Source organism: Gopherus evgoodei, chromosome 11 (assembly GCF_007399415.2).
Source record: "Gopherus evgoodei ecotype Sinaloan lineage chromosome 11, rGopEvg1_v1.p, whole genome shotgun sequence".
Lineage (NCBI taxonomy): Eukaryota > Metazoa > Chordata > Testudines > Testudinidae > Gopherus > Gopherus evgoodei.
Window position 1 is genome coordinate 21,532,822 of NC_044332.1, and position 24,773 is coordinate 21,557,594.

Sequence of the window (24,773 nt, forward strand, 5' to 3'; positions counted from 1 at the left end):
TTTGGCCAGAGGAATGACTAGTAGTCATTAAGGTGGCTAGGGAACTAAAGGAGTCCCAGAGGGAAGGTTATTTTCCAGGAAACAAAGGCATTAGCACCATCACCACCTACCAGCAGAGCAGGTCCATCTCTGACTAGGAAATGTTTTTCTTTTGGTGTTTGTGGTGTGAATGAGCCTGTGAGACCTTTCTATCTATAATGAACTCATCCTCCGCACTGAAGAGTCAAGTAGAGCCTGGGTAAAGGTCCTGATAATCTCCCCCCAAAAACCATCTGGAAGACAGGTCAGAAAAGCAAAGCAAATGACTGGTGGGAAAAAGTGAGGAAAGTTCTGAAGCTGGCTTTCCCTCAGCTCAGCTGCTTGGGGTGTAGAAGCTAGAAAGGAAGGTGTGATGGAGCTGCTAAGGCAGCTTGAGGAGACAGAGTGCACCAGCTTCCTAAATGGCTTCAGCATGGGTTATTTATTCTACAGTGCCCTGGTGTACATGGAATCCTACAGATGGCAGAGACCTTATCTCTGCCTCGAAAGCAAATAGAGACCCAACCCTGAGAGGTGGAGAATCCCTTCAATTCCCTTTTACTTCAGAGGGATTTGTGGGGCATCAGCACCTTACAGGACTGGATCCTTGCTTATTCCTAAGTATCTTCTCTTTAAATTTTGTGGCCTGAGATCCAGATCTGTCTAGATATTTATATAGCTTTCTTCCCCACAACCCCCACATCCCCAAAAGTATCTGAGCACCTCACAAATGTTAATTTATCACCCCCCATACCAGAGGAGGGTAGGGCAATGCTGTTATCCCCCCATTTCACAGACAGAGAACTGAGACACAGAGAGATTAAGTTATTTGCCCAATGTCACACAGGAAGTCTGAGGCAAAACCAGGAATTGAACACAGGCCTCTTAAATCCCAGCCGTAATCCTTCACTTCAAGGGCTCGCTTTTGGGTGAAGCAGGGAAGTTTATTTTTCAGCAGCATAGTTTTTACAATACAAAACAACACTCCCAAGAAAAATAAATGTTACCTGTTTTTATTAAAATAGCAGCATTTTATTATACATGCAGGAGTGGATGATTTATCTGAGCATAAATTTTGAAACAGCTAGCATTTCTAGAACCACAGAATCATATCCCAGCAGGGTCCAATTGACCTTACTTGCCTTTGAGGTAGACGAGTTTTATGCAGTTTATTGTATAGGAGGAGTCTCAGATTGAGACCCTAAAAAATATTGAGGCTTTGTCTGCTATATGTATATGCTAAAAATCCCACTGCATGTTTTGTGGGACTAGGAAATTGCCCTCTTCTTCTTGGCCAAAAGCTTTCCTCTCCTCAAAACCCATCCTACTGCTATACAAAGCTGGTTGCTGCCTTCTAAACCAGAGGTGGCTGTATTTTGTTGATGGCGCTAGCTCTGCATGGATATTGTTGGCAAAGCACTTTGAAATGGAAGCACCTATAGAAATGTAAGTTAGTTTGAACAACAACTGGAATTTTTGCCAATTAATATCCATTTATGTTACCATACACCCCAGTCACCACCTGAGGACACTAACACCCCTGGACAAGAAACAAAGTAAAAAGACCTCCAGGTAAGAGATGCATCACTGAACATTTGACTATACACTGAATTTCACTTCTAATCTCACAAGACAGTCCTGCAAGGTGGATTTTACACAGACTCTAGTCTACTCTCATTGGAACAGGGGATATAGTCACCCTGACCCCAAAGACAGGAGTTTTGTTCCAGCCTAGCTCTCACCAATTTCTCTTATGTCCACATTTGTGGTGGTCTTTTTAAATAATGGAGAAATTAATCCCTATAGACCTTTGTGCTTAAAAACAAAGCTAAATCAAAACCTGTTGTGTCCATAGCAGTGTTTGATGCCCCATCTAACAGATAAATGATAATCAGCAGCTCTTTCACGTTGAAAGCCCCACCCCACAATAAGGCAGTGAGAAAGCTGGTTTCCTACAGGAGGCAATAATGCAGATCTTGTGATTCTCGAACTATTTGATGTTGGCCAATGAATGCTAACCAGCCACATACCAGATTAACATCCAGTTTTAAGGCAACAGCATGCACTGTGGGATTAATAAATGCTTTACATGAGGAATCTAGTGGCTCCACAAAGAGTGTTAAGTCATTTAAATTTGAGAGGGAATAGACTACCTGCCATTGTAGGATTAGCTCCCTACACTACATTTGCTGCTGTCTTGTTCATTCTGATTTTGGAGACTATTCCACAGGATAAGAGAGCTCACTGGAAGAATTCCAAATCATTAATGTACAGAGAAAAGAACAAATGAGCTTAAAGCAGACCATTAACACCCCTCTGGTGTAGATATGGAAAGCCACGTGCACCTATTGTGTCCACAGTAACACATACAGCACCTATTTCACCTGCAGAAACCTACAAGTGCTTGCAAAAAATCTGTATATATTCATATTGCCAGCAAACCCCACCACCACCACCGCCACCAGTCATTTCCGCAAACATAGACGTTGTGAGCAGTTGGCCCACTGTTTGTACCTATCGTACTCTCTTTTGGCTTCATGTGTTAGCAATTTCAGGAAGACCTCATCCTGGATGGTAATAATTTACCATCCACTTGATTTAATAATAAGAGCGCTGGCTTATCCAAGGACTGTTCTGGATGGTATCCAACGCAAGACAGGATCGTGAAAGAAAAGAAAAAAAAATCCTATTGCTGCTGTGATGGAGGTGGACTTCTAGGCACTGGGAATATCAGTTTCTTCCTCAAGGTGTAGGCTGGCTGGGGCATCTGTTTCTTTTTCCCCAAGTTGTCTGCACGTTTGCTCACATCTTCATTGACTTCAGTAAGAATTGACAAGATGTCTTCACCTCTACAGCCAGAGAAAAGACAGTATCTCTGATTAATCAGAGTGTTATCATTAACCCTAATTCACAGAAACAATACCAATAGTACATATCTGCAACACTGTACTCTTAACATGCAGTAGTAATCTACAAACACACTAAACCAGACTAAACATTTCTCTGAATTCAGTATGAGGCTTCAAGACTATGGAGGTCACAATCCCACTCCCACTGAAATCAACAGCAACTCTCTCATTGACCTCAATGGTAGCAGAATAGTGTCCCATGCACCTAGCACAAAGAATCACACACAAACAATACTAGTGTGACAGATGAAGTACCACATGGGGAAAGAAAAAAAAAAAGAAAAGCTTTGCAAGCCAATTATTCCAATTAACCAGTCCTCTCAGTGGCTGCTGGCAGCGTGAGAGGTCTAGACTTGTAAAATTGCAATGAGTCATGCCAGATATGCTATGTAAGGTATCTGCGAAATTGCCAAGTATGATAATCTTACTTATACATTTGTATCATATTTGTATCATGAGTTGTAGATATGTGGGGTATATCTGTATTTGTGCATCTGAGTGACACCCCCAGACAGACTGTCATCAGCATTGCCTCGCGTGCTTGATGGCCCACCAAGAGGCAACTGTACAATAAACCCATTGAAAGACCAGGGACTGCACCTCATGAGTCAGCGAGCCATGTAGGGGCCTGCCTATGGACAAATACTCTAAGGCTTTTCCATGTTCTGTGACACCTGTGTTTGGGACACAGGAAGTACAAGCCTCATGGCAAAAGAATATAAAAGGCAACTGCATCATCTCCATTTTGTCTTCATTCATGCTTCTTACCACTGGAATAACTTTTCTGCAAATGAAACTCTGAACAAAGGGACTGAATGATCCATCCAGCCAAGCTGTGGATGTGTTCCAGAGGAACTTTCAAGCCAGCAAACTCACCAATACTGCTAAGAACCTGATAGATGGACTCTGAAGTATCTGTATGTATTTGAGTGCTTTATCATTTAACAACTCTCTTCTTGTTCTTTTTTCTTTATAATATACTCCTGGAGGAATTCTATGCCACTGCGTGTGCACAGAATTCATGTCCCCAGCAGATTTCTTTGTTTTCCCACAGAAAAATGATTTTCTGATGGGGAAGCAAGGGGAAGCTGCAAGACCAGTCACGCGCCACTCCCCAGCAGTGCAGATGCATTGTTTCGGGCACCTGGGGCAGCTAGCAGAGAGGTAAATCATGGGGGTGAGAGGCTAGGGATGCCCCAGCCAGTTGCTCCCACCCTGTGCCAGGCTAAGCCCAGGTCTCAACTGGGCTGGGAAGGACAGGACTTCCTCTTCCTCTGCAAGGAGCAGTCTGGGCTGGGTCAGACCTGCCCCCAGAAACCTCTCTGGCTGCAGGAAGCTCTGCGTCACCCCCCACACACACACTTCCTGCTCCCATCGCTCCTCAGCCATGGCGGGCAGGGGTCAGTGTACAGGGAGCTGCTCTTCCGTCCGCCGAACCCCCATGCATCTGGACCCACCTCATATCAAGATCAGCCCCTGCTGAGAACCCCCCACTGACCTCCCCCGAACCCAAACTCACACCCTAACAAGCCTCACTCTCTACATCCAAAGCCCCCCTACACCCAGACACCCCCCCAAGCTCCACCTCCCTGCATCAGAGCCCCACCCCTGCACTTGAAACCCCTCCCCAACAAACTTCATCCCACCTGGACCTGGACCACCCTGACTAGCCCCCCACATTGATCCCCACCCCACTGAATCCCACCAAGCCAGCACCTGCACCCTACCAAGCCAGCACTTGGACCCCTCCTGCTGAGCACTCCACACCCAGACCCCCTGCTGAGCCCCAACCACCTTCACCTGGACCCCCCTGCAGAGTCCCATTGTGTCTGAACCCCTGTTCATCCAGATCTCCCCCACACCAAGACCCCAAATCAAGCCATCCACACCCAGATTGCCCCATGCCTGGATCTCCCCACACTAAGCCCCCCCACACTTGGATCCTACTGGGCTGAGCCTGCCTGCCTATATCTAGTGTGCTTGGCATGGAAGGGCAGGGCCCTAGGTATTTCTGGGGCAGGCCTGATCCTTGCGCTGCGTCAGGGTCAGGTGCAGATTTACTGCCAAGTCCATATCCCAGGGGACGGGGGGCCCGCAGGGTGATCTCTCTCACCTCTGTGCATCCAGTGCCCTGTGCTCCCCCCTGCCATGCTGGAGCCTACACATTTATTGACAAATAAAATTTTAAAATATTGTGTGAACACTTTTTTGGCAGAGAATTTCCTCAGGAGTAATAATGAATCTGTAGTTTTAGACACGAAAGGATTGGTTCGAAGTGTGGTATTTTGGGTAAGACCCAAACTCCTACTCACCTGGTAACGCGGCTGACCCTTTGGGGTCAGAAGAACATTTTGTATAGGTGAACAAAGTTTTGAAATAACTTCTCACTGTACTGGACCTATGGGTTGACTGGGAGCCTGGAAACTGGAATGCAATAAAGGGGACTCTGATTTCTTTTTCAGCTTCTTGATAACCAGAGTGGAGGATCAGAAGCAGAGTTTGAGACTGGTTAGGGAGTTTAACTTCAGTTTTACCCACCAGTCTTGGGAGTATCTCCTCTCACTTTTGCAGCCTGCCCTGACCTTAGCATTTCCAGCCCTAGGCACACGGGGGAGAATTGGGTATAGGCAGGGGCCTACCTCCCTAGGTAATTCTGGATGTGCCCGAGAGGTAAGAGCTATAGGGAAATGGAATTAAAGATTTTGGGTGTAGATGATAAACTACTAATACACCCCTTTTGCAAGTATTCGTACATTCTCTCTGACATCGGCTCTTGTGTGTGTAAAACTGGGACCAAGAGACTCTCTGATGCCATAGCTTATCCACAGCACACTTTCTCTCTTCTCTTCCTTAATACAGTCATGAAATAAGAAAAGTCATGATCTAAATCTGCATTCTTGGGCCAGATTCCCCCCTTATAACTCCATCCAAGTCAGTGAGGTTATACAAGGGATGAAATTTGGCCCCTGGTGCTTGCCACTCTCTACAGCAGGCAAACCCAATCACAGTTCCTCATGGCTAGACTCATGTGAACATCATGCACCTTACTACAACAAAGGCTCAAACTGAACACCACGCAGCAGCAAAGAAACACACACTGTATGACTAGTGTTTTCCATAATTCCACCATAGCATCTAGAAGACACTGTGTAGGTATCTAATAGATGGGACAAAGCCAGATTGTTTCATTCAAAACTTCCCTGACCTCCTTAAGTTTGGCCATTCATATAACAACAGATCTAAAATCCGCATGGTCTGTGTTTTGGGCAGAACCAAATACTTCCATCTAAACCCACTGAAAAAGAGAACCTGGACCTCAAGCGGCCTTAGTGTGGAGTTTGGTTTGGCAAAACTAAAACCCAGCCTCCTCATATCATCCCTAAGGCCTTGGGGCTGCACACATTTATGTAAGTTTACAGAGACAAGCTAAACAGATTGCCAGTTTTAAACTGATGTGTGTCCACGTAGGAGTTTGCACCAATTTAAAAAAAAACTAGTGCAAGTTTGTGAGTGGACAAGCCCTTAGACTTAGGCCTGCCTTTGGTGAGCAAAGATTCAGCATCTCTCCCATTTCTTCACCCACTGAGGTATAGGGGCTTGTTACAAGGCAAGTTACTGCACAGGAAGCCAGGGTCAAAACTGCAGCACACCATCTTGCCATGCAGTAAAGTCCCATGTGGACACTGCTGCAGTGCAGTAAAATCCTGGAATCGCGCTTGGAATATTACACTTTCAAGCAGCAGTATACCAATCCGCTCTCCAGGACTTTCACTGCAACATAGCAGCATCTACATGGGATGTTACTGCACAGCAAGCTGGCGTGCTGTAGATTCTCCCCACCCTCCCCCAGCATGCCACACAATAACCTGCTACGTATATAGCCCTATGTTATCAGTAAGGTCTCACCCTCAAGCTACACAGAAGTATTACCTTGGTACCAAGAGCTGTAACTTATTGCAGAGGGCTTGAATGTACCAAGTACCATGCTGTATGTGGCGGAAAGATGCATAACCACCCACTGTGGCCATGCCAAGGAGGAAATCAGCTTCTTCCGGAATGCTTTCAGAAGGGGAGATTAGTTGCTGTATGGGAAACAAGTCAGGATTCTGTGCATCTGCTTCAATGTAGACAGCCTGTTGTATCTCTTTGCCTTGACATGCCTGGATAAAAAAAAGTTTGGGTTTTTCAGCCAGCTGTGGGCATTGTCTGGCTGTGAAGTAGGACATGATCGTGCGGATTGGTACTTCTCGTTCATCTGTCCCATAGACCAATCCCAGCTCTCCGTGAGATAGAATACAGCACACAAAGCAGTCCCTGTCTCTGTGATCTTTCGAAGACTGCCATTCCTGCATGAGATTTTTTATTTCTACTGATGTCTTATCAGTATAAGTCTTCACATCCAGACCAAGCCATGTAAACACTTGCGCCAGCATCTCTGTTATTAAAAAAAAAGAAAGAAAGAAAGAAAAGCTGGGGAGGGATGTAGAATAATATAATCATAACATAAAATCACTATGCAAGCTAAGCTGAAGAGTAACTGACTTCACACAAAGTGGCACCTGCAAACAAACACACACGCTAGGGTAGATTTGAGGCTAAACAGGATAAATGGAACCCAAACTCAGCACAATCATGAGGCTCAAACATGCCTGAGTGTTTCAGGCAAGAGTTTCATAAAGCAAGGCCTGAGGTCTACAGGCACTTTTGTGTGTGTGTTCGCAACCAGCACAACTGGATGAGCAAAACTGGGATTCTTGGTAGACACTGGGCACTCTGCAGAATTTCAGATTGGGTTTGCTCCAAGTAGAACCCTGCTCATTCATACTAGTCAATGGAGACCCTGAAATAGTACAGAAATTGGTGATTTAGAGAGTATGTGAACAAATAACGAACAAAAAGGACAGTCCATTACAAAATTATCTACATAACAAGAAGAGCTAAAGGGCCTGATTTTTTCCTCATTTGCACTAGCATAGATCAACTGTAGGCAATGTGGTTGTATAATCATACATGGTTTTTGGGGTAGGAACTGTCATTTTCTTTTTGTCTGTACAGCATGTAACACAATTGGCCCCCAACCTGGATGGCGTCTTAACACTATTGCAATATGCACGTTCAGTAACATATCTTACATAAGATTATAACAATATAAACTTTGCATTGTTATAACTGAAGAACTCTATATCTTGGGCTCATCTGAAAGAGAGAAACCACAACCTGAAGGCATTTTTGATCTGTGAATTAGCTTAATGTACATTAAGCCTCTGCAAATAAGAGACAGAACTATTAATAGTTACATACAACAGATGTCACATTTAATACAATAATGGGTTCAGTGCTCAAAGAAAACTAACTAACATATTTATCTTACCATCGGTCTAGCTACAGTAAGTCCTGGAGAAGTTTTAATTTGGACACCCTTTTAGAACGACACAGTTTGGTTGCACTGATAAAGATGCCAATGCAAACCCACTCCTGTCTAGTAATCAGTCATGTGTCATTCCCCTCCCCCCTCGCAATACAAGTGGCATTATTTGACTTGTATGAGTGTACACAGCTTATAACTATGTACTTAAAATATGAACAAATAAAACCTATATGGGCATGAGAAGTACAACCCATGAAGAGGCAGAGCAGAGTCTAAACCAGAAGTGACTTACCAGCATCTTTATTAGATCCTCTCCTCTTCTGAAGAGTCCCAGTAAAGCTAAAATTATTAATAATGAGGCAATAGCCTCTGTGTGGCCCATCCATTTTATAGGTCATCAGCTTCTGTTGACAGGAAGGAGACAGAAGCTCACAGCTTTTATGAAGGAATTTTATTGTTAAGAAGCCAATCTATTGTCTTTAGGTTCAAGAGTGCAATCCACCTGTGAGGTTACTATTTCTGTATCCCCGCTGGGGTTTTCAATCCCTTGTACTGCCTAGAGTTTCTGAGATGTCCCTTTTGCTGTACCCTCTTCCCCCTCACCCTCCCCGAAGAAATATACTATCTTCCGTGATATATGCTGTCGTATTAAAACAGTGTTCTCACTCTCAGGTTGGGTACAGCAAGTCAGATATTTTATTTTCTCTAGCAATTGTGTGGAGGAAGAGCCACAGTGCATATATTTCCATTTGGCATTAATGGGAGATATATACCATTAGGGGAAGAAAAGGGAGACCAAACTCCTTTATCATATAACTGCTCTAAAAGTGAACCACACAGTGCTGTTAAGCTTTGTTTAAAAGCCACAGACTTCTAGCAAATGAAACTTCTTTATTTTACAGCTTATATAATAGCTATGATAAAAGGTATGACTACCAAGCAAAATTTAGAAGTGGTATTATTGTACCATCTACAATAATTACTAGTCAGGCAAGGACTCAGCCCATAACAGAGTCAGGCCAAGATTTTCAAAGTGAGCAGTGGTTTTGGATGCTCTAATTTTTTAGGCTCCTAATCTGAGGAACCTCAAAGAGGCTGATTATTTCAGGAAATGCTGGACACTCAGTCTCTAACAATCAGGCCTCTTTAAGGTGTATCAAATTAGGCACCCAAAAGTTTGAAACAAACACCCAAAATCACGAGTTACTTTTGAAAATTTAGGCCTCAGGAGTGTCATCCTGTATGAGAAGACAAATGTGGAGCCCCAGGCAGACTTCAGTAACTTGTTAGCACATTTGACTCTGAGGGGGAAAAGGTTAGCACTTGAGGCAGGGCTTAGCAACAGAATTCTACAGATGGTAGGGAGTTGGGGATAATTGTCATGAGGGGACAGGAACAGATTATTTCCACACCTAGTAGGAGGGCTGTCTTGGACCCTTGACACTGTGAAGCCACAGACACATGGATCCCCTCATTTGTCTCTCAAGGTGGGGGGGTCATATACAGTTTTTACTCGTGTGCTGGGAAAGAAAACTGACAGAACAGGGGCAAGCGAGGCCCCAAGTTTGGTACATGCCTAGGGCTGGCCCTTAGTCACCAATGTGATTATGGTAAAAACTGAAAAGTCATCTGGACTCCAAATATTGTCTCTTTAAATCTACAACTCATCCTCAAGACTGTTAAGAGCTACTAATTATCAGGAGAGTCTTCAAAAACAGCAGGTTTGACTCTGCTCCTAGTTACATCAGTTTAACTCTGCTGACTTTATAATGGAGTGTCTCCCAATTTAGTGGGAACAGAATCAGGGTCAGAGCCTTGTACTCCTTTGGTGCCAAACTGCACCATTTCCAGAGCAGTGCAGACATCAGTTAATGTTGCTGATGCACCAAAACAAATATTTTGGTATAAGAAATTCTAGGAACTGAAGTGGTTAAATAAAAACAGCAGCGTTAATTTTCCCACCAAAACTCCATTCACATCACAGGGAAGAAGACAAGAGGGAGAATTCCATCATTGCCCAATGGTACAAGGAGAGAAAGAAAATACATCAGGGTTCTAAGAAGGTATTAAGAACAGTGGGAAACTTGGCACTGTTTTTTTAAGCTGAAAATCAAATTCTTCAAATTATTGATTAGTCAGGGAAGTATTTAGGCAAGTGCCTCAAACCTCTGTTTTGCTTTGTAGGTTGCTCATTGTTGCAGGTTGTTCCTGGCTTAGTTCAGAGATGCCTTGCATAACATTTACTGCTTTGTCATCTAGAAAAAAAAATTATACAAATGTTTACGGGGTGAAATCTACTGTCTGTAGATGCACCAAACCTGAGTTATACTAATAATCATGAAAACTGTTGCATTTTAAAGTGCTATTACACTAAAAGAAAAATGATGGTCAAAATTCGATTGTCTTACTCAGCAGCGCTCCTGTTTATTCCAGGTCATATCTGTTCACACACTTCAATGACAAAAATTAGATTTTACTCCTATTAGTACTGCAGAATCAACACAGCTCTGGGAGAATGAGGACATGGATTCTGCCTCATGGATCTTCAAGAGAATTTTTCACTGGATTGGGGGTCAACTGTGTTCTACGTGAGTCCCCAAAGGTGGCTGAACTTGTGGTATAGGCATGCCCTTAAATCCAATTACAGAATCTTTTTATGGGATGATGAGGAAGCAGGAAAGAGCCCAGTTTGACTCATTCAGAGATCTGGTAGTTAGAGGGGAAAAAATATTTTTTTTGTTTTTAAACTTCTAAACAGCAATTAGACCTTCAGTCACTGAGGCAAATATGAAATCTCATGGTGCCATTTGTGCTGTGTAGAACAATCAGAATTACATTTATTTGGGGAAGAAATATTTCCCCCACACACACACCGTGCCTTCTCTAGAGCTCTCGTTTTCCACTGTAAACCTACTAAGGGAATCCTGTAGCTCAGACTGAGTCTAATTAAACAATACGTGTACCATGTGAAAAGAAGCAATCTCACCCCCCCACACACATCCTTGACTCCCTGTTGATTAACGAGCTTGATTTACTGTAATTTCTCCAACACGCTAACTACTGTCATAGGGAAATGCAAATAGCACAGTCTCACGCAGTTGCCAAAGTTCTGGGGCTGGCAGCAGGGATTTTTTTTGGCGATATGCAGGAGATAAAAGGGCTGAGAAAGAGGGGATTGTTCCTGGGCAGAGCAGTGGAGAGCCTGTATGTGTGGCAGGGAGGGGAGAAGGAGTGAGATTGAAGAGAATGGTGATCTGCCTATGCATATGAGTGCCCGACTGTCTGGGGCTGCACTCTCAATTATCTTAGAAAGGGAAAGCTGCAAAACAAGCCCTCTCCTTGTTACTCCTTCAACTGGCCTGTCCCTCCAAGCCAGGGCAAGAGACCATAGTACTGCTCAAGTGACATTCCAGGAACTGTCCAAATCTGTTTGAACCTGCTCTGAAAATTCACACTCTTTAGTTTTAGGCAGCCAGCAATAAGAACTACTTAAAATAAAAACACAGAAAAATGTATTAAGACAGACCTTGTCTGGCAGCTATGAAATGCACACTCCCAGCATGTTCCCACAGGCTCCCGGAGTCTATAAAAGCAAGAAAGACAGAAATAAAATGGTCTCATGGGCCCTGAAATTAACAATATGACTTTATCAGTAGTTACACTAACAGTAACATAGTCCTATTGCCTTCTCTCATGGTATTTGTGTACAGTTAAGGAGGGAGAGGGAACAGCTTTTTGTCTCTAGTCAGCCCAACCCTTCTTTAAACTTTTTGGAAAGCAGGTTGGCTATTTCCCTGTCACAAGTGACAATCCACAGCAGGGGCATTTGCTGATTACCTGTAACTGTTCTCTAAATGTGAGCAGCGAACCCCCCAGACCAGCTTGTGCCAACAGGAAAAGAAAAAGGCAACCTAAAGCAAATCAGTCAAACTATTTTAAACTACTGTTGTAAGCGAAGCCTTCAAAATTTTCTGAAGTCAACTAAAACCAGTTAGAAACATATAAAACTAGAAACACAGATATTAAAAATAAAAACACTTCCCAGAAAGACTTACCATAAATATTAGAACCCAGTGATTTGATAGGGGTCTCCTATATGAAGGAGAAAGAGGGGAATACCTGCATTAAAAATCAATGTAATACAATCAATAAAATAGATTTTAATAGTGATTTTAGCAGAAAAAAAAAGACTTCATAAATGTCAGTGCCACATGGTGTTTTAGAAAGAGACAGGGGGAAGCAGACAGGGGCAAGACTGAGAGTACCCAAGGGCAGCAACGTGTTTAGCAGTTGAGCAGACATTTCACAGCTGCAGCAAGCCCATCAGAGGTGAGCAGCTAGAGGAGAGTGCTGCTCACAGAGTGGATTTCATTTTCTGGGAAGCTCCACTCAAAAAGCATATATGGTGTCCTTAAATGACACTACACTTCCACTGAACTTATGAGTGGATGTTGCAGCACATACAATCACATTGGGTACACAGTCCCTGCTGAGCTGCCAAGCAGGGGCACGCAGCCCCCACTGCAGTTCCCACCATAAGCTGTGAGGCAGTGGTGCAGCCCCAGGGGCACGCAGTCCCCATTCCAGAGCAGGCTGCAACTGCGGGACATGAGTGGGTGGCATCAGCTGCAGCCCCCTCCGAGCCCTGGCAAGCCACAGGGAGGCACATGGCCCCCACTGCAGCCGCCAGGCAGGGGCGCATGGTCCCAGCTGCCGCCCCCTGCCGAAGCTGCAGGGCTCAGACATGGGGGGAGGTGTAGCCACGGGGACATGCAGCCTCCACTCAAAAGCTGGCCACAGCTGTAGGATAGGGGTGCGTGGTCACAGCTGCAGCCCCTGCCAAGCCCTGGCCACAGCAGGGAGGAGGAACACGGCCCTGGGACACCATGAGGGGGGCCCATGGCCCCCAATGCAGCCCGTGATGGAAGCCATGGGGCTGGGATGCAGCGGTGGTGCAGCCACAGGGAGCGCAGAGCTCCCGCTATGGAGCTGGCTGCAGCTCCTGGACAGGAGTTCACAACCCGCTGCAGCCCTCTTCCCCAGGCAAGCTGCTGGGCAGGGGCTGCACCGTACTGGTTCCAGCTATCCAGCCCCAGTTATAGGGCAGGGGTACACAGTCCTGCCTCCAGCTCTGGTGTCAGCTGCTGACAGCTGAAGCAGAGGAAGACACGGAGGTCCGGTAAAGTCACAGATTCCGTGACTAAATCATAGCCTTACTAATCATTTGATGTCCTTGGTAGCCACATTTATAGCAGACTCTGTTCCCTTCCCCAAATCAGAAGGGATGATTTAGCTAGACTTCAGTCAGTGACAATATAGAAGCAAGAGTGAAGAAAATAGGCTCACTGCAGCATACCTGTGAGGAAGTCAATAGTCTGACATCACCTCCAGAATGAAACCGTCCTTCAGGGATGTGATGGGAAAATGATGCAGTTTCTTTGACTGGCAGACTGCTTTCCTGCTGAGCTAAAGAAACTAACAGGAGAGGCATAATAAACAAATCCGTGAAAACAAGAGAAACAGCTCAGCACAAACTAACCTCCTTAATAAGGGAAACATGGAGAGGCACCTAGTGAGAGATGCTTAAAACATAAATGAACAGAAATTCCACCAAGGGAATAAGAAGCCTGTAAGGTGAAGTCAGTGGCGGGACATGACTGTCCAGCTTCTCCCAGAACTAGTTCTAGATAACTGTCTAAATGAAACATTGTGCCCTTTCAGCATCCAAATACCTAACCTACAGATCCTAAATGAAATAAGCTTAAGAGCTACGGCGCAGACTCTACTGAAGAGTGAACCACAGATAATATATGTGCATGTGCACACACTCATTTAGCCTGTCATCTATCAACAAATCCCTGCCTCCTGTGCAGGTCAATAGAGTGCTGTTCATCCACTCGCCATAAAGCTCTATCCAATCGTGGGTCAGTCGTTACCTCCATTTCACAGATGTGAAAACTGAGGCACAGAGAGGGGAAGTGACTTTCTCACCGTCATACAGCAGGGTCAGTGGCAGAGTCAGGGACAGAAGAAAGATTTCCAGACTTCCAGTCCCATCCCCCATCCACTGGACCGCTTTGCCTGGCCACAGCCATTTTGGAGCTACTATGTATATTCTTACAGCACTGCTGCAAGCAGGTAGCAAAAACTAGAGGCGGCAAAGGAGAGCTCATATGCAAAGACCACAAGTGCCCCAGTTTTAGTCTCAGGTCTAACAATGCATGTGGAGGGGGACAAACAGCAGCTCCAGCTACCAGACACAGCAACTAGTCCAATCTGTTCTAGTAAACCTGCTGGCACACACAGCAGCCCACTCAGAATTACTCACCTCTTTCCATTTTGTATTTGTTTACTGTTTTCAGGAGATCAGGTGAAATGTCCATACAGATTTTCTCCAGTATTTCCAGGTTGTTCTCTGCTAAATGGTCTTGTTTTTCCAGACAGGTCAGCAGCTCTAGACTGGACTGCCAGTGAAACAGGAGAGAGACAGTCAAGCGCACTTAACCTGCTCCTTAAATCTTAATACAATCTACAAAAGCCTGTCCTGCCTTTAAAAAAAAATAACAGACACCAATTCTCCTGGAGTATATACTGCTGAAATACAGAACACCTCACAATTCTTATACTTCCCACTTTATACTTACTCTTATCTGTTTGGCTTCTTACTACCAAGGAGGTGTCTCCATAGTACATTTCACAGTGCTGGGGGGCAAATCATGTTGTAACATGGTAGCTCACTGACAGCTTCATAATCTGGTTTGATCCTTCTTATATCGCCAGTACCACACTGTATCAGTGAACTATGTTACAGTATCACAATCAAGTAACTAGTTAATGTCATGTGTCTTGGTCCCATATACACAGACCAGAGCCAACTATGCTATAACACAGCTCGGGGGATTAGCCTGGTATTTCCTAGTGACCTCTAGGACTTGAAAGGCCTCAGAATCCATCACGCAGCAAACACAAGAGAAAGCCAATGCAGCATAACAGTTCTTAGTATAAATGCAGGGCCTGGGTCTCACTTTCTAGCCCCACTCAGCCACCACCTTCCCTCGGATAGAAATAAACCACTGCCCAAGTCACATGCTGACAATAAGCTGACGCCACATGCTGGCAAAACCCTCTCTCCTACTCTCACTAATAGAGCCTCTAAGTTCTTCACCCTCTCCCCACATACCATATTTGTCAGCTTCTTTGGCAGCTGGTCCCTCAAGAGGAACATGGCTCTTTTTAAATCCTCACTGGTGATGTCCTCTGACAGTTCATACAGCATCTGCCTGTGTGACATAGATCTAGTTAGGTGAACTAAATACCATTGTATACACACTGTGAACCCTACACTGGCCCCCCAAAGCAATGCTCAGAGGACGGTAATGTGCCCACTATTGGAAGCTCTGCTATGCTCCTCCAATGCTGCCAACCTGCTTCACGTGTAGCACACGAGGTGATCGCTACTTAGCCTGCTCTGCAAAGGTCAACATGCAGCAGGCAGACTGCAGGCAATGCTGGAGAGCTAGAGCTGGCATAGTAGAGCATGAAGAGCATGAGCAGCAGCCACGCGTTATGGCCAAGAGCTTACCACTGGTGTAAGCAAATTAATATGGAAGAGCGGAGGAAGTTTAGGTTGTCGTAGGAGGAAGAGGATGTAAAAAAATCCCAATCCAACCCAAGAATTCACAGAGGGAGAGGGACAAAGCAAAGGAGGAAGAGCCAGAGAGACAGCAGTAGAAAGCTATGGGAGAGGAATGACAGTTACACTATGTCACTCCTCTCCTCTGGCACAACATAACAGAAGAGGACCCCGGCCTTTCTAATGTGTTGTTGGCCCAAGAATGCGCTGAGCTTTGCAGCCTCACCCCAAGAAAAATTAAAGGTCACCGAATAGTCTGAGTATCTGCATATGTAAAACCTAATCACCAAACTTCACAACTTTCATATATCACACAGCAAGTAACAGATCAACATCCTTTCAAGGCAGAAAATGTCTGGAGACACCCAGTTCCCAGGAAGCTCACCTGTACCGAGATACCTTCCCTTTCCAGGATAGATTTTCTTGCACTGTTTCCTTGGTGTAGCCAAGTTTCTGGAGCAGGAAGTGACACCTAATCCTGTACAAAAGCTCAGCTAGTATGAAAGTATCCTCCTTATTCAGCAAATCCTTAGCCATGAGGAGCTGGAAGATGTCCTGAGCTGATTCTACAGCTTCCAGCTTTTTGAAGGAGAGCAAGTCACTACAGAGAAATTTCAGGGCCTCCACTTCTTCAGTTCCCAGGTTTTCATCGATGACTAGAAGCTGCTGGTGAAACTTTATGTCATCACCCATACTGGAGGCTCTCTTTAGGAGACACACTTCACAACCTGAGAATGGAAAGGTAAAGAAGAGTCCAATGTAATGAACCAAATGGCACTGGTGCTAAGGGAGAACTGAAACTTAGCTCTAACAGGCACTAAGCAGCATCCTTGATACTCTGTGTTGGCCAGATATTTCTTCCAAACCATCAGAAGTCAAATAGTCAGAGACAGCCTAACTCCTTCCTGCATGCACCACACTTCAGCAGTATGGCAAGATATGCTCCTTCCTCTTCTTGTGATCAGGAGAGAGAAGAGTCCCTCACTGATCACTTTCTCTCACTTCTGAAGCGTGGCTCCAGTGTCTTTACAATGGGTGGGGGCAGAAAGAGAACAAGGTGCTGCTCTTGGTCCCTGCAGCTGGACTACAACTTGCCATGGCTGGGAGAGGACAAAAAAGTGAGACTTCCTCCTGCCCTTGGGCTTGCATCATGGGAGCTCTGCCACCACTTCCCATGATCAGGAGGAGGAGGTGCTCCTCCCCAAGGCTGGTACTAGGGCTGGTGAGCAAGGGTGGGCACCAAATTGGGGTGCTGTGTGGCTTTTTGGGGGGGCCTCAACCACTGGGGGTGAGGGGTGCACTGAAACTGTACTCTGCCCAGGTGCCAAAATGGATGGTGCTCTCCTTCACCCTAGGTTGAAACACACCAGCAGTGACATTATCACCTGGAAGCCAAAGTTCTCAGCACTGTGGCAGCTGTAGAGTGCACATCCCATCCCCTGCACTACTCTGCAGCTAGTCTGCTGTTCTGTATAAAATGTGAAAGCAAAGAGTCTCCTTCCTACTCTCAAACCTCCCTTATGAAAAAGTCCTATAGAATTTAGTAGGAGTGAAACTAACAGGGTTCTAGAGAAGTTAATACAATTATCTTACATTTAATGGAGAATAATATGCTTTCTACTTCACTGCCAGCTCCCTTCTCTCCTGGACATGTTGGGGTTCCTCAGTGGACCATTCACTTTAATTTGGCAGCAGGTCGTCTTTGGGACTTTTATCAAAGCTTTCTTCATACAAAGACAAAAGAAAAGGCGGGAGATGATCAATGAACACTAAAACTTGGGAGGCAGTCAGCAGGTAAAGGGGTGAGTGCATGTTTCGGGGAGAAATCAGCAGGGCATTGCTGTGTGTGTAGGTGAGTGGGCAATATAATTTTGAGTCCTGGTCCATTTCTCCTCTAACCACTAAACAACACTTCCCAGAGCCAGGAATAGAAACTAAGTGTTCAGACTACCCTCTCTCTCCCACATCTACCTACATACACACACCACACACCCCAAAATTTTGCTTACATCCTTTTCCTCTTTAGGCAGCCCAACTCCCCCAATCTTCTGTCCCACATATTGCGGCACCCTCTTCACTTATAAACAAGATGGCTGCAAGAAAGCATAGCTCTATGGCCTTTCTACACACACAAGTTTATCTAAGGACTTGTTTTTAACTAAGGACAGCAGGAGGGCCTGCACCGTGAGCAGGATCCTATCAGAGACCCTAGGCACCTACCCAGGGCAGCAAGCCCCTCCTACCACTGGCACTGTGTTCCGGCTACACTACTATTTTTACTGCACTAACTAGATGAGAGCTAAAGCAGGTACATCTCCTCTAGCTAGGAAGCACACCCCCAGCTCCAAGTGCAGATCTATCAATTAAAAGGGGCAAATTTGTGCACAGACCAGCCCTCAGTAATCACTTTTCTACCAGTCAGTCAAATCCCAACAGAACCACATAATACGAACTGAACACACATTTACACTAGAACACACATGGCTGCTTTCCCAATTCCAAATCTTCGCTGCTTGATTCCTGACACCATCAGTTACAGACCCCAGCCTCTCCTGTATTCTGCAGTTTAGCTGTTCTATCTCCCCCATCATTCCAGCCAGCGTTCTCACACCTGGCACTGTTGCTGAATTGGGTTAAACCAAAATGAACAGTTGCTAAATATAAAACTTAAATTGGAAGAAAAATCTGATTTAGTTTCTAAATGGTGTAATCTAACATTTTTAAACATTAATGACATTTTTAAAAATTCTTGTGCATGTTTTGTATCTTGGAGGGATTAAGGGGACAAAAAGCAGGACAACTGAATAGAGAACCCAGTCCGCCCAGAGCAGCTAGCGGACACTACAGACAGACAGAGGGAGAGGGGGTGGGAAGAAGGGATGGACAGCCACTCTGTAAAATCAAAATACAACCAACAAAACCCTGCTTCCTAGTTTTACACCTCCACTGCCGCCACCACCACCTCCCCAAGAGGGAGGCACAAGTGAAGCAGACATTTGTACTGCGTCCTCTCTTTCTGGAGGGACAAGATGAGTGATTCAGCCAGTCCTAGTAACACAGTCGGTTTCCACATGGGGGTGGGGGTGGCGGGAGATAGTGCAGGTGGTGGGGGCTGAGGGGATGCGGGGGGGAGACGATGCAGGTGGGGGGAGGTTGGGAGGGGAATGCCAGGTGGGAGATGGTGCAGACGTGAGGGCTGGGGCAATGGTGCAGGTGGGGGGGGATGAGAGGATGGTGCAGGCGGGGGAGCTGGGGAGGGGGACGATGCAGGCGATGGGAGCTGGAGGGATGACAGAGGCGGTGGGGGGGATGGTGCAGGGGGTAGGGCTACAGGGATGGCCGGGGGGGGCGGGGGAAATGGTGCAGAGGCTGGGGGAATGCCGGGGGCGATGGGGCAGGAGGTGAGCGCGGGGTGCCAGTGGGAGGAGGAAGGTTTGTGCAGGCGGGGGGGGGGGGGTTGCGGGAGATGGGGGCTGGGGCAGGAGATGAGCACGGGGTGCCAGTGGGAGGAAGGAGGTGTGTGCAGGCTGGGAGGGTTGCGGGAGGTGGGGGGGGGGATCCCGGGAAGGGTGGGGCAGAGGCTGGAGGGATGCCGGGGGGGGGGATGGGGCAGGAGGTGAGCACGGGGTGCCAGTGGGACGAAGGAGGTTTGTGCAGGCGAGGGGCGGGCTGCGAGAGGTGCGGGGGGGGATGCCGGGGGGGTTGGGGCAGGAGGTGAGCACGGGGTGCCAGTGGGACGAAGGAGGTTTGTGCAGGCGGGGGGGGATGCCGGGGGGGCTGGGGCAGGAGGTGAGCACGGGGTGCCAGTGGGACGAAGGAAGTTTGTATAGGCGGGGGGGGAGGTTACGAGAGGTGCGGGGGAGGTGCCGGGGGGGCTGGGGCAGGAGGTGAGCGCGGGGTGCCAGTGGGAGGAAGGAAGTTTGTGCAGGCAGGGGGGGTTGCGGGAGGTGGGGGCTAGAGGGATCCCGGGGGGTTGGGGCAGAGGCTCGGGGGATGCCGGGAGGGGGGCTGGGGCAGGAGGTGAGCACGGGGTGCCAGTGGGACGAAGGAGGTTTGTGCAGGCGGGGTGGGATGCCGGGGGGGATGGGGCAGGAGGTGAGCGCGGGGTGCCAGTGGGAGGAAGGAGGTTTGTGCAGGCAGGGGGGGGGTTGCGGGAGGTGGGGGCTAGAGGGATCCCGGGGGGTTGGGGCAGAGGCTCGGGGGATGCCGGGGGGGCTGGGGCAGGAGGTGAGCACGGGGTGCCAGTGGGACGAAGGAGGTTTGTGCAGGCGGGGTGGGCTGCCGGGGGGGATGGGGCAGGAGGTGAGCGCGGGGTGCCAGTGGGAGGAAGGAGGTTTGTGCAGGCGGGGGGGGGGGGGGTTGCGGGAGGTGGGGGCTAGAGGGATCCCGGGGGGTTGGGGCAGAGGCTCGGGGGATGCCGGGAGGGGGGCTGGGGCAGGAGGTGAGCGCAGGTTGCCAGTGGGACGAAAGAGTTTTGTGTAGGCGGGGGGGCGGGGTGCCGGGGGGGCTGGGGCAGGAGGTGACCGCGGGGTGCCAGTGGGACGAAGGAGGTTTGTGCAGGCGGGGGGGGATGCCGGGGGGGCTGGGGCAGGAGGTGAGCACAGGGTGCCAGTGGGACGAAGGAGGTTTGTGCAGGCGGGGGCGGGGATGCCGGGGGGGCTGGGGCAGGAGGTGAGTGCGGGGTGCCAATGGGACGAAGGAAGTTTGTGTAGGCGGGGGGGGGAGATTACGAGAGGTGCGGGGGGGGGGCCGGGGGGGCTGGGGCAGGAGGTGAGCGCGGGGTGCCAGTGGGAGGAAGGAGGTTTGTGCAGGCGGGGGGGGGGGGGTTGCGGGAGGTGGGGGCTAGAGGGATCCCGGGGGTTGGGGCAGAGGCTGGGGGGATGCCGGGAGGGGGGCTGGGGCAGGAGGTGAGCACGGGGTGCCAGTGGGACGAAGGAGGTTGTGCAGGCGGGGGGGGGGGGTTGCGAGAGGTGCGGGAGGGGATGCCGGGGGGGCTGGGGCAGGAGATGAGCGCGGGGTGCCAGTGGGAGGAAGGAGGTTTGTGCAGGCGGGGGGGGTGCCGGGGGGGCTGGGGCAGGAGGTGAGCGCGGGGTGCCAGTGGGAGGAAGGAGGTTTGTGCAGGCGGGGGGGATGCCGGGGGGGCTGGGGCAGGAGGTGAGCACGGGGTGCCAGTGGAACGAAGGAGGTTTGTGCAGGCGGGGGGGTTGCCGGGGGGGCTGGGGCAGGAGGTGAGCACGGGGTGCCAGTGGGACGAAGGAGGTTTGTGCAGGCGGGGGGGGATGCCGGGGGGGCTGGGGCAGGAGGTGAGCACGGGGTGCCAATGGGACGAAGGAAGTTTGTGTAGGCGGGGGGGGAGGTTACGAGAGGTGCGGGGGGGCCCGGGGGGCTGGGGCAGGAGGTGAGCACGGGGTGCCAGTGGGAGGAAGGAGGTTTGTGCAGGCGGGGGGGGGGGGTTGCGGGAGGTGGGGGCTAGAGGGATCCCGGGGGGTTGGGGCAGAGGCTGGGGGATGCCGGGGGGGCTGGGGCAGGAGATGAGCGCGGGGTGCCAGTGGGAGGAAGGAGGTTTGTGCAGGCGGGGGGGGATGCCGGGGGGGCTGGGGCAGGAGGTGAGCACGGGGTGCCAGTGGAACGAAGGAGGTTTGTGCAGGCGGGGGGGGTTGCCGGGGGTGCTGGGGCAGGAGGTGAGCACGGGGTGCCAGTGGGACGAAGGAGGTTTGTGCAGGCGGGGGGGGGGGGGTTTGCGAGAGGTGCGGGGGGGGATGCCGGGGGGGCTGGGGCAGGAGATGAGCGCGGGGTGCCAGTGGGAGGAAGGAGGTTTGTGCAGGCGGGGGGGGGGGGGGTGGCGGGAGGTGGGGGCTAGAGGGATCCCGGGGGGTTGGGGCAGAGGCTGGGGGGATGCCGGGGGGCGCTGGGGCAGGAGGTGAGTGCGGGGTGCCAATGGGACGAAGGAAGTTTGTGTAAGGGGGGGGGGGTTGCGGGAGGTGGGGGCTAGAGGGATCCCGGGGGGTTGGGGCAGAGGCTCGGGGGATGCCGGGGGGGCTGGGGCAGGAGGTGAGCACGGGGTGCCAGTGGGAGGAAGGAGGTTTGTGCAGGCGGGGGGGGTGCTGGGGGGGCTGGGGCAGGAGGTGAGCGCGGGGTGCCAGTGGGAGGAAGGAGGTTTGTGCAGGCGGGGGGGGGGATGCCGGGGGGGCTGGGGCAGGAGGTGAGCGCGGGGTGCCAGTGGGAGGAAGGAGGTTTGTGCAGGCGGGGGGGGGTGCCGGGGGGGCTGGGGCAGGAGGTGAGCGCGGGGTGCCAGTGGGAGGAAGGAGGTTTGTGCAGGCGGGGGGGGGGTTGCGAGAGGTGCGGGGGGGGATGCCGGGGGGGCTGGGGCAGGAGATGAGCGCGGGGTGCCAGTGGGAGGAAGGAGGTTTGTGCAGGCGGGAGGGGTGCTGGGGGGGCTGGGGCAGGAGGTGAGCGCGGGGGTGCCAGTGGGAGGAAGGAGGTTTGTGCAGGCGGGGGGGGGGGTGCCGGGGGGCTGGGGCAGGAGGTGAGCGCGGGGTGCCAGTGGGAGGAAGGAGGTTTGTGCAGGCAGGGGGGATGCCGGGGGGGCTGGGGCAGGAGGTGAGCGCGGGGTGCCAGTGGGATGAAGGAGGTTTGTGCAGGCGGGAGGGGTGCTGGGGGGGCTGGGGCAGGAGGTGAGCGCGGGGTGCCAGTGGGAGGAAGGAGGTTTGTGCAGGCGGGGGGGGGATGCCGGGGGGGCTGGGGCAGGAGGTGAGCGCGGGGTGCCAGTGGGAGGAAGGAGGTTTGTGCAGGCGGGGGGGGGATGCCGGGGGGGCTGGGGCAGGAGGTGAGCGCGGGGTGCCAGTGGGAGGAAGGAGGTTTGTGCAGGCGGGGGGGGGTGCCGGGGGGGCTGGGGCAGGAGGTGAGCGCGGGGTGCCAGTGGGACGAAGGAAGTTTGTGCAGGCGGGGGGAGGGGGTGCAGGCCCCCCCAGCTCACCACTCTCCAGCGCACATCCCTGTCGGAGCGGTGCCAGTCTCCAGCCCCAGGATTTCCCTGAGGGGGGCGCGTGAGGGGCCGAGGTCTCTCCCTCACGGGACCAGTCGGCCCCTCCCCCGGCAGCCGCGCCCACTCCATCCCCCCGCCTGCTTCGGGCGCGCGTGCGCATGCGCGGATGTGACCCGGACCCCTCGGACAGGGCCAACGGGAGCGCGCTGGCCTCGAGCTGCGGTGCGGGGTCAGGGCCGAGCTCAGAGGGGAGCAGGACATGGCAGTGTGCTGCGCCGGAGGGGGAAATCTGCTCTGGGCTGCTCCCCAGACACAGCCTGGGCAGGACTCAGCAAGAGGCTGGAAAACCAGAGCGTTCAAGGCTCGCTGTCCCGTCTTGAACCCAGATCTCAAAACAGGCGGGCAGCCGTCCCCTTACGCTATACATCGGTTTTGCTGCCAGCTGCGTTGAAACAAAGGTCTGGGAAGATTGCTGAGCTAGTCTGGACTTGGAGTCTGCAAGGCACTGGCGTGACTGGTGAAGGCAGTAACACAAAATACAATTGTCTTGTCTGACAAGACCAACGTTGTTTTATAACTGGGTCCCCACAGCATGGTGGATTTTCAGTCTCAATACTGTGTATCTGATAATGGGTTAGAAGAATCATAGAATACCAGGGTTGGAAGGGACCTCAGGAGGTCATCTATTCCACCCCACTGCTCAAAGCAGGACCAATCCCCCAGACAGATATTTGACTCAGGTCCCTAAATGACCCCTTCAAGGATTGAACTCACAACCCTAGGGATAACAAACCACTGAGCTGTCCCTCCCCCAAGGAAACTGGAGAACTAAAGGGGAAAGAGGGAACTACAACTGGAACATAGTGCCTGTGACAGGCCAGACTATCCTTCCAGTGGTTTGTTTTTTTTTTTGCTCTGTCTCATCTCTCACACCTCTGGAACTTGCTTCGATTTCCTTTACAACTTCCCTCTCTTACAAGTTCCCCAGCACACAACTTTCAAAATAATCTTTATGCATTCAAAGCATCCCTGTCCTGTTTGGAGAGACAACTGCTGTAAAATGCCATGTCACGGTGACCATCCCAGTTTCACTTTTCCCTTTTCAAGACTGAGGGTGTTAGGGTGAGAGGAGGGGAGTGCTTAACCGGGCTGATCTACTGTCATGTAATGACTGGAAAAACTCTTTTTTCCCCTGTGATAAACCCTGTTACTAACAAAATACATGTCAGCAGTAAAAAAAATTTATAACAGAGCTGGCACAGAGTTAAAGGATCGAGAGGAAAGTCTGAGAAAGAAAAGGGACAAACTTACCTTCAGCATTCCAGAGTCCACTAGAAGTTAATAGGCTTGACCCAGATCTAAGCACAACAATGTTCTCTACTGCAGAAAATTCTCATTATTGCCTGTTCACAGCCTGCAGCAAGAAAACTGAAAGCATGACAAACTTTCACAGGGAGAGCATGCCCTGAAAAGTCTTGCCCTTCAGGTTGGTACAAAGCAGCCCCTCCCCTTTTCTGATCCACCAAATATAGAAATTCAAAGGGCTCCTCCCACATCAGAAGCAAAGGGTATCAGCATATGTATCAGTAAACAGAGAAAAACAGCTGTCTGGCAGACACTGAGCTAATGCGAAACCTCAAAGTTAACCTGAAAGTCAATTTTTAAATTAAGTTATGGGTAATTTCTGATGCTATATCTGCTCTGAGTTCCCCTTCCAGTGGTTTAACCATCACATTTTCTCTTTTCTTCCCATTTTCATCCATTTTTGTTTTTTTACATGTCCACTATAGCTGAAATCCCTGATAATCAGATGAAGTGCTTAGACCTGCTGTGGGACAGTGTTGCTGTGGAAAAGACTAC

The 24,773-nt window shown here is 49.8% G+C and overlaps 1 protein-coding gene across 4 annotated transcripts; it reads right to left on the reverse strand.

Annotated features, from left to right (window-relative positions):
• Positions 1 to 1,010: 1,010 nt before the first annotated feature.
• On the reverse strand, positions 1,011 to 24,376 carry CASP10 (caspase 10). 4 transcript variants are annotated; one of them, XM_030579566.1, is made up of 12 exons: positions 22,905 to 23,022; positions 17,522 to 17,652; positions 16,314 to 16,656; positions 15,476 to 15,575; positions 14,624 to 14,759; positions 13,652 to 13,770; positions 12,351 to 12,387; positions 11,822 to 11,878; positions 10,462 to 10,550; positions 8,588 to 8,699; positions 6,858 to 7,362; positions 1,011 to 2,867 (listed from the first exon to the last, which is right to left on the reverse strand). In XM_030579566.1, exons 3-12 carry the CDS (start codon positions 16,619 to 16,621, stop codon positions 2,705 to 2,707), a joined length of 1,626 nt encoding a protein of 541 aa, XP_030435426.1. In that variant the 5' UTR covers positions 16,622 to 16,656; positions 17,522 to 17,652; positions 22,905 to 23,022; the 3' UTR covers positions 1,011 to 2,704. The 4 variants fall into 4 exon arrangements, with proteins under 4 accessions (XP_030435426.1, XP_030435425.1, XP_030435427.1 ...); XM_030579565.1 differs by lacking the exon at positions 22,905 to 23,022 and adding an exon at positions 24,225 to 24,375 and having other exon boundaries at positions 1,016 to 2,867; XM_030579567.1 differs by lacking the exons at positions 17,522 to 17,652; positions 22,905 to 23,022 and adding an exon at positions 24,225 to 24,375 and having other exon boundaries at positions 1,016 to 2,867.
• Positions 24,377 to 24,773: the final 397 nt, after the last annotated feature.

Coding starts and splice junctions, on each gene's coding strand:
- CASP10 (XM_030579566.1), bottom strand. CDS start 16,621: ATGGGTGATGACATAAAGTTTCACCAGCAGCTTCTAGTCATCGATGAA. Junction 10,551..11,821: donor TTTCATAGCTGCCAGACAAG/GTCTGTCTTAAT, acceptor TTTTTTTTCTAG/ATGACAAAGCAGTAAATGTT. Junction 2,868..6,857: donor TTACAGCTCTTGGTACCAAG/GTAATACTTCTG, acceptor CTCTGGCTGTAG/AGGTGAAGACATCTTGTCAA.